The 9,437-nt window shown below is 45.0% G+C and overlaps 1 protein-coding gene across 1 annotated transcript; it reads left to right on the plus strand.

Moving 5' to 3' along the window:
* Positions 1–1,027: 1,027 nt before the first annotated feature.
* On the plus strand, positions 1,028–8,168 carry LOC119357624 (ankyrin-1-like). The gene is made up of 10 exons (XM_037624507.1): positions 1,028–1,106; positions 1,217–1,351; positions 1,433–1,561; positions 2,565–2,707; positions 3,099–3,185; positions 3,324–3,452; positions 4,531–4,683; positions 4,911–5,012; positions 7,826–8,005; positions 8,091–8,168. The coding sequence occupies exons 1-10, from the start codon at positions 1,028–1,030 to the stop codon at positions 8,166–8,168; spliced, it is 1,215 nt and encodes a 404-aa protein (XP_037480404.1).
* Positions 8,169–9,437: the final 1,269 nt, after the last annotated feature.

The raw sequence follows: 9,437 nt of genomic DNA on the forward strand, positions 1-9,437 counted from the left end.
GGAGGGAGGGGGCGACGCGGTGGCGTGCGGGAGGGGCAAGGCGGCGGGAGGTGGCCGGGTCGGCCACGGCGGCGGCCGGCGACATACGGGCGCAGGACTGCGCCCAGGGTCGGTGGCGATGGCGCGGCTGGGCTGGCGCGACGCAGTCGGCTGGGCTCTGGGCCGGCCCAGTCGGCGAAGGGATTTTTTTTAAACATTTTTTTTCAGACAAGGAAAAATGGTAAAACAACTTAAATAGGGATATTATATAGGCTTATAATATACCAAAATTTTCAGAAAAAGATTTTCTACGACTTGAACATTTTTCTAGAATTAAATAAAATACACACAAATTCTAATAAATCAAAGAATGCTACTGGTCTATTAAAATCCAACAAAAATCATTTTAAAAATACCAAAATGATTTCAAATAAATTTTTCTCCAATTTTCTAATGTAGGGAATCATGTTACCCTATTTTCCATGTATTTTGATTTTGGAGAAAAATAATTTGAATAAAACTCAAATAAATCCAAATTGAAAATAAATTCAAAAGAACTTTGAATTTAAATCTTTGAACTCCCAACTCATATTTCATATAATTTGAAGAAGTCATTTTATTTTCTCTCGTGAAAATCATAGAGTTGCATAAAGTTTCAGAATTGAAAATATTTTCAAATGAAATTCAAATATTTTCAGCAACCCTTGTCATTTAAATAAATGGAAGAAGTCATGTTATTTTCTCTTCAGGGTTTCGTGATGAAAAAAGTATTTGAATTCACGGAGAGCAAAATGCAAAAATGAAAGTTTGGGAAAGTCCTTTTATTCCCTCTCATTTAACTTTCAAAAAGTTTCGAATTTCACTCACTTTCAATCAGTCAATCAAACAATCCATCAAGTCTATCTATTTATTATAACATTCCAAAATTTAGAATTTTGGGATGTTACAGCGATCGCCTCCCCTCTGCTTCCCCGCGACGACCACTCTCGGGTCTCCGGCGACTTAGCAAGACTCCCATCTTCTCCACACGCCCCCGATCGTCCTGGAGATGGAGGAGAAGAAGGCGGCTGCGTCCCCGCACCCGGTTCTGAAGGCTGCTCTGGAGGGCAACCTCTGTCTCCTCAAAGGTACGTACTGTCCACAACCACAACCAACCCTCTCTTCCAGCTCCCGACCTTAGTTTCTTCTCATCGATCGATGCTAATGAGGATATATCCTCGACCGATCGTGTGCCCAGAGCTGGCTCCCGTCGTGGCGGACGAGTGCATCTGGATCCGCGCCCTGTGCGTGGCGGTCATGGAGGGCCGGCTGGACATCTGTGCCTACCTCGTCGAGGACCTCCGCGTCGACGTCAACCAGCCCAACGACCTAGGTTTTTCTATCTCTCCCCTTCCCGTCAATTCTGCGCCTCCTATATGCCCTACAACTTCAATTTTGTTTATTTCTTTGGCAGGTGAAACCGCGCTGTTCATCTCTGCAACTTTCGGGACGGTTGCTGCAGCAAGGTATCTTCTTGATCGTGGCGCTGATCCGATGATACCCGGCAGGTTGGGGTCGCCTCTCCATACTGCAACAATGAATGGTATCCCCTCCAACACGTTGTTGCAGTCCCATGGCATATTTGTCTTGCCAAATGTCTTTACATTAGTCTGTCTTTGATATATTTGTCACACATACACACACAGACGCACACACAGATTGAATGAAAAATAGTCCGATATCTAATTCTCATATTACTTGTTAGCTGTAGTCTCATATGCTCATAACCTGAACATTTTGATAAAAAAATGGAGCCAAAACGCCTGAGTATACAGCACTTCACAAAAGAGTGGAAAACAAAATTTGTGTCATGAGCCTCTTCTTATCCAGGGCCTTCTCGATAGAATGGGTCATGAAACTTGGGCTTGGCCTAGTTACGCGAATAGACAAAAGGTTCGTAAAGAAGAAGCTAGACAGAGGAGGGCAGCCAAATGATTTGTGAATCGTCTTCAGCTTCTCACCCTTGCTTCTGTTCCTCGTCCCTTGCTCTTGTATCCCTCCCCTGCCTTGCTGATTTCTCACCCCAGACCCGTTGTGTCCCCAAATGTATCCAATATTGTTACTGATCCTGTTGTTGGGCCCATCTCTATGCGTGGGTCGTGACATTAGCCAATGCCTCTCGCCGCAAAGCTGCAAAGTGCCCGGGAGGCCTTGCAGTCAACATCGTCGCATCGATTGGCCCAAAGGTCAATATCAGCAGCAATTCTTCTATGGAGAGCAGCATGAAGAGTGCCTTTGACAGCAGATTTTGATTCCACCAGGCCAGCAGGAAGAGGCAATGCCAGTCGATACTGACAAGGAGACGATCCAGCTTCACGAGCACAGTGATTTCCACAACCACCAAGAGAGAGAAATAAAAAAATAAAATATTTTCCATGCTACCAACATTGTACAAACTTGGTCTTCGACGGGAATAGCAGGGTCACTGGTAACCTTTGGCCGCCGTTAATGGGAGAAGCCCTGATCTGTAATCTCACTTTCTAAACTAGTTTCATCCATGCATGCTTTGCTGATTTTCAACTTCTTGTGAAAAACTTCTTTTCCAGGAAATTGTGAAATAGTAGAATTGCTACTTTCAAGGGGAGCCGATGTGGATGTTTTCGATTCTAAGCACGGGACCCCGTTGCATGCGGCCACTAATCTCAGTGAAGTTGGCCCAATGAAGGTTTTGTTGGAGCACCATGCAGATGCAAGACACCAGTTTTTCTACTAATCTTTTTGTTAAGCAAGAAAAACTGTTTTATTTAAGGGCCTTCATCTTCCATTTGGGGCTACACCATTCACTGGAATAGAGAAATCTTGGTATATGCAGCTCTTTTGCTCGATCTAAACCAAAAAAATTAAGTTGGTACATTGTAAAACCATGTATTCAACATTTGACCATAGTACTTCTCTTTAAGTGAACATGCTCACTTTTCCTCAGGTGTTGTAAATTTTGTGTCTAATTTCTATATAAAAAAAATACATGTGTTTCATGAGAAATACCAATATATGTAAACACATAATGGCCTCATGTTATTTCTCTATTGTACCTTTGTTTTTCAAGTATAAGAAAATGATTTTTTTTTCACTTTCCACAGCCTAATAAGGTTTTGAACCTTCATAGTACCCCACTGAGTATGGCCATACAAAGAGAATCGTTGGAATGCGTTAAGTTACTCATTGAGGTCGGTAATTTTTCTTATTAAGATTCTTAAAGAGCAATCTGTAGATGCTGCTCACTTAATTTTTGGGTGGATGTGTCTTCTGCGGATGACATGTCAAGCACCTACTCAAATGATCAGATAGTAATTTTGTTTACACAGGCTGGTGCTGATGTGAATAAGACTAACTATATCGGTGTTACTCAATTGATGGTGGCAGCGAACAATGGCTTACCTGATATCATGAGGTGCTTACTAGATGCTGGTGCTAACCCCAACATTGGAGATTCAGTGAGTCTTGCCGTTTCCTCTTTTCTGTTCTTATCATGTACTCCCTCCGTTCACAACTCAAATAAAAGATGTTCTAACTTTTTTGTGAATCGAATGTATACAGACACGTTTTAGTGTGTTTGTTCACTCATTTCAGTCCGTATATAGCCCATATTGAAATGTCCAAAACATCTTATATATTTGTGAACGGAGGGAGTACCTTTCATTCATATATACTCTCTGTTGATGGTTAGATGCATGAGGGAATATGTTGATTTAGTAAAGCTTTGATACATGGTTCTACAGAGAACATAGAAAAATTATTCTACCAACATGCTTACTGTGTGTTATTATAAGTGAGTACATCAACACTAGAAAAGGTATGACACCGTTTACTGAGGACTTCTGCTGCGGCAGCACTTCTAGGTGTTGAACATTCTAACAACTGACCATTGAAGACTAACATTGCTCTTTTTTCTGTTTGTTTTCAATTTTTAGGGGGAAGTCCTAGTAATCATCATCGTATACCATATATTGTAGATGTCAGTCCATTTCCGGAGAAAAAATGTAAAATTCAGCATGTTTCATATTTTGCATGTTGTCTACTGAACTGTGGATAGAGAAAATCTCTAGGTTGTTCATAGCCAGGTTGAAACAAACACATGATGCTAACTTTTGCAAAAACTTCCTTGCTCCTTCCATATACTATTGTATCAATGGCACCTCGTCCTGTTGTACTTTGACAATTTTATTCAATATAACAAGCATACTTCCCTAAGCATTTTGGGTACTATTTTTTCATCTTTACTTAAGCTTTATTATCCTAATTTAGTAGAGAAAGATGGACAAGGTTGTTCCACTTTCTGACAATGCATTCTGATTCTCTCCAATGCCTATATAGCCATTTGGTTTTTGAAAACATTAAATTCCAAATTAACTACTAGGGTCTGAATTATCTGCAAGCACAACTGACATATATATATATATATTGGTGATGACTACTCGCCTAATCTAGTATCCAATCTCTTTCTCAAAATGTATTCCATTTATTATTAATAATTAATTGTGAAATCAACTATCATTAATTTCACTCCTGCAGTTCGGTACGACTCCAATTGAAATTGCTGCCCTAAAAGGCAGAAGGAGTATGGTTGAAATATTATTTCCTTTAACTTCTCTGATTTCAACATTGCCAGATTGGAGTATTGATGGTATCATGTCTCATGTGAAATCTTTTGGTTTGAAGCCAAGGGTATGTATTTCCTTCTATGCACAATTACAGCTCCATAATGTATTATTTACCATTGATAGCTGTCATCAAATTCTTGTACAGTTCTGACTATGCTTGCTAATGATATTCGTATATAATAACAGAAAATGTTATACAGATGTTATGAAGTCATTGCTAATGTCTAAATGCAACTTCTTGTCTCTGTTTTCTGTACATATTTGTTCTGACGAAAAATATTATGTGATCAGGATAAATATAAGTGTGAAAAGAGAAGAGCTGAGCTGAAATTACAAGCTACAGAGGCTTTTAATAGGAAGGAATATCTGATAGCAGGAAAACTATATACTTGTGTAAGTCACTCAGCTGCATTTGATTGCTTTTAGGATGTTAGAACTTAGAATTGCTGAACGTAAAGCTGGCTGCAACGCCATAGCTCTGTTAACACCTTACATAAGTTGCTTTTGATGCTTCTTAAGGGCGTGTTCAGGAGCCCTCCCGTTTCTCAACTCCACAACTCCAGGTGTGGAGTGCAGCCGAACGATTCAATTCGTCGTTATGGGAGTAAGAAGCTGGCTACGAGCGAAGTGCAAAATCGGAGGAGTGGCGGAGCTAGGAAAACCGAGCTCCTCTGAAATGTACTGTAGAAGCGAGAGTTGCATGGAATTACCCCCTCCTACCACCGCCAAGTGACGCTAGGAGGTACCGGTTCGAGTGCATCCCGAAACAATCTATTCCCCTTACCCTCGTTGCCATGGGAACCCTGGCCGCCGCCGCCATGGGAACCGGCCGCCGCCGCGGCTACCAGCTGGCCTTCGTCCTCTATCGAACGCCGCCGCCATGACCCCGAGATCCTCTCCTGTAGCTGTAGCTCGTCGTTGCTCTCACCCCATGGCCACGACCCCGAGCTCCTCTTCCCAACGACTCCTCCACCCCGCGCCTCCTGCAGCTGCAGTTCGCCGCTGCTCTCACCGCATGGCTGACCCTGAGCTCCACACCCCCGCCTTCTGGTCCTGGCCTGCGTGGGTCGTCGCCGGTGGTGGTCGGGTAAAGGAGGCGGCGCCTTGGTGGTTGGTGACGAGGAGGAAGCAGGGGCGGTGGCGATTTTCAGCCCAAACGGGCTTACAGGCCACCCATTATCCCATCCGACTGGGCCACAATGAGCCTAAATGGGCTTCCGGCCTGGGAGGGTCGATCGAGCGAAGAAGCTGCGCTGCCGAAAAATCACTAATTAAAGAGTACTCGTTGCAAAGAACACTCCAATTTCCCAGGTCACGACAAGTGGCGCACATGTAGCGCGCCACTTATCGCAACATGGGAATTTTTTTGATTTTTCGTAGATCTGTTTATTTAAAACGTTTTATCTCTTAAACCGTGCGTCCAAATCTTGAACCGTTTCACCATTGGATTCCTCGCGTCGAGATCTTCAAAACTAGATTCCATGTTGATAGGTTTTCACGAACTTTTTTTCCACGAAAAAACTGAACTGGGAGCACGGTTTTTTTCCTTTTTCGAAAGAGGCACGCCCGTGCCTCTCGCGAAATCACAACCGTGCCTCTCGTGAAAGCAAAACCGTGACTCTCGTGGAAGGAAAAAACAAAAAACGCGTTTTTTTCGTTTTCGAGAGGCACGGCCGTGACTCTCGTGAAGGCACAACCGTGCCTTTCGCGAAAGCAAAATCATGACTCTCGCGAAAGAAAAAAAACAGAAGACGCATATTTTTTCCTTTTCCTAGAGGCACGGCCGCGACTTTCGCGAAAGCACAACCGTGCCTCTCGCGGAAGCAAAAGCGTGACTCTCACGAAAGAAAAAAAATAGAAAACGCGTTTTGTTTTTCCCTTTCCTAGAGGCACGGTCGTGACTTTTGCGAAAGCACAACCGTGCCTCTCGCGGAAGCAAAACCGTGACTCTCACGAAAGAAAAAAAACAGAAAACGCGTTTTGTTTTTCCCTTTTCCGAGAGGCACGGCCGTGACTCTCGCAAAAGCACAACCGTGCCTCTCGCGGAAGCAAAACCGTGACTCTCGCGAAAGAAAGAAAAACAGGAAACGCGTTTTTTCGTTTCCGAAAGGCACGGCCGTAACTCTCGCTAAAGCACAATCGTGCCTCTCGCGGAAGAAAAACCGTGACTTTCACGAAAGGAAAATAAAAGAAAACACGTTTGTTTCGTGCAAAAAAATCAAAAACTTTGTTTGATCGAAAAGCTAAAAAAGACCGGGGGGGAACCAAAACGTCGAAAAAAACCCGAAAAAATTGTTTAAAAAGCCAAAAACGCGTGCGGAAAAATAAAAGAAAAATCTGAAGGAAGCGTTCAGAGCGCGACACGTGGCAAATGGCTGAGAGCGCGCCAAGTGGCGCTGATCGTTGCGAGGCTCCCGAAGAAGCGCTCGTTAACTAGTTGCTCCTCAGGATTTTATCGAGAAGCTGGCTGCTGGTTTGGGGCTGTAGAGTTGAGGAGTTTGAGGTTGTGGAGGGCTCCCGAACACGCCTTAATTTGGTATTTATTTTCATGAGAGTTTCTTACTCCATATTCATTGAACTTGGAAAAACTGTTATGTGCAGATAAGCGAAAGCAAAATGCAAAAAACATAGAAAAATTACAGAATAAAACACAGGAGATTTTTATGTCAAAGCTTTGGTGGTACTTGTGATTTGTGACCAAGTTTTTCTGCACTGTTTATGGTGGGAAGTTAGGTTAGTTAGATTGGATAGGCCTTCTTTTTCTCTCTGAATGTTCTTTTAATGTCACGCTTTCTCCTTAATATGTGAAGTTTTCGGTATTTAGTTTGGGCCCACCTTTTCTTACATGCAAATGTTGCAAAATAAATTAAGTTAGAACATACATTTTAAATTTGAACTAAAACATTCAGATGTTTTCTCTCTCTGAGTTTGTAGCTAGCAATGCTGAGTAGTTTAAATCTCGTTGGTAAATTTTTTTAAATATTGATGGATTGGAGTATTATCAAAGAACTAGCTGTGAACAGGGGTGCATAGAAGCTTGCTATCTTGGTGCCAGAGCCATGAGTTGGTCGCGAGATCTTATGGATTTCACCTCTAGCCTACCTCAATTTATTTGGGACTAAAGGCTTTATTGTTGTTGTTGTTGTTATTGTTGTTGTATGCATCACTACCATGTTACATCAACCACCTCTGCGGTTTGTATGCAGGCAATGAAATTCGATCCTAGTCCAAAAGATCTTGCAATCCTGCTAGCAAATAGGAGCTTCTGCTTGTTGCGCCTGGGAAGAGGAAAAGATGCTCTCTCTGATGCTGATGCGTGCACAATGGTGAGACCTCGTTGGCCCAAAGGCTACTACCGAAAAGGCGCGGCTTTAATGTTGCAGGAGGTAACAAAAATTAGGAACATAATAGTAACACCAAATCTTTTGTAGCCATGGCGGAATTGATCATCTGCTTGGTGTCTATTTACAGGACTATGAAAAGGCATCCGAGGCTTTTGAAGATGGCTTGAAGCTGGATCCTACAAATGTTGATATTGCAAATTGGTAGGACTAGGGTTCCTACCAGGCCTTCGACGCAGGTTGTATGGACCAGGAGGAGGGGAACGAGGGCTGGAGCGGTCGCGCTGGCGAGCGGGCGCCGTCGCGGCTAGGGTTCCGGCTCCTTGGGGAGCCGGGCAACAGAAGATTATAATATCTTTATTGCTTAATCTCAAATGGTGTCTTACAGCTAGTATTTATAACTTTAGCCTAAGATAACTTGTGGGCCAAGCCCCTAATACTAATGCCTGGTGGGCCTCTTCCGGGTATAGACCAAACCGGTCATAACATCTCTCCCCACCTGCGCAAACAGCTCGTCCTCGAACTGAAAGTCTGGACAGTGTTGGCGGAATTCCTCACGCTGCTCCCAAGTAGCCTCCTCCTCCGGAAGGCCCGCCCACTGAACGTGGATGAACCACACGCCATGACGGAGCTGCGCCTGCAACACCTTTGCCGGCTCTGGAAGAATGCGACCATCGGCGGTGGGAGGAAGCGCCGGAGGAGCCGCCGGTGGCTCGCCACGGAAAGGCTTCAGCAGCCCCACATGGAAGACGTCATGGATGCGAGCATAGGCTGGAAGCTGAAGACGATAGGCGACCTTCCCAATGCGCTCCAAGATAGGGAAGGGCTCGGCGTAGCGAGGACCGAGCTTGCGCTTCGCGCGCGGGTCGAGTGACTGCGTAGAGCGGTGGAGAAGACGCAGCCACACCCAGTCACCCACCGCGAACTCCGCCTCGCGATGATGATCGTCGTAGTAGTGCTTGGCCAGCTGCTGTGCCTGAAGGAGACGCTGACGGACCTCAGCAAGCATCTCGTCACGGGTGCGGATAAGGTCACCCGCAACCTCCGTCCGAGCCGTCTCCGGGTCCACCGGAAGTATAGGCGGGGGTGGTCGACCATAGACCACCTCAAACGGCGTAGCGTGTAGGGCGGAGTGATAGGAGGTGTTGTAGCAGTACTCCGCCCAAGAGAGCCAGTCCACCCAAGCTCGAGGCCGATCACCTGTCACACAACGCAAATACATGGCAATGACCTTGTTAACCACCTCGGACTGACCGTCCGTCTGAGGATGGAACGCCGTACTCAGGCGGAGCTGGACACCCGCCATCCTGAAGAGGTCGCGCCAGACATGGCCCGTGAACACTGGGTCCCGATCACTGACGATCGAAGCAGGGAACCCGTGTAGGCGAATGATGCCGTCGAAGAAGGCCCGGGCCACTGACGCCGCCGTGTACGGATGGCCGAGCGCGATGAAGTGGGCGTACTTCGAGAAGCGGTC

The sequence above is a fragment of the Triticum dicoccoides genome, chromosome 2A (genome assembly GCF_002162155.2).
Source record: "Triticum dicoccoides isolate Atlit2015 ecotype Zavitan chromosome 2A, WEW_v2.0, whole genome shotgun sequence".
Taxonomy (NCBI): Eukaryota; Viridiplantae; Streptophyta; class Magnoliopsida; order Poales; family Poaceae; genus Triticum; species Triticum dicoccoides.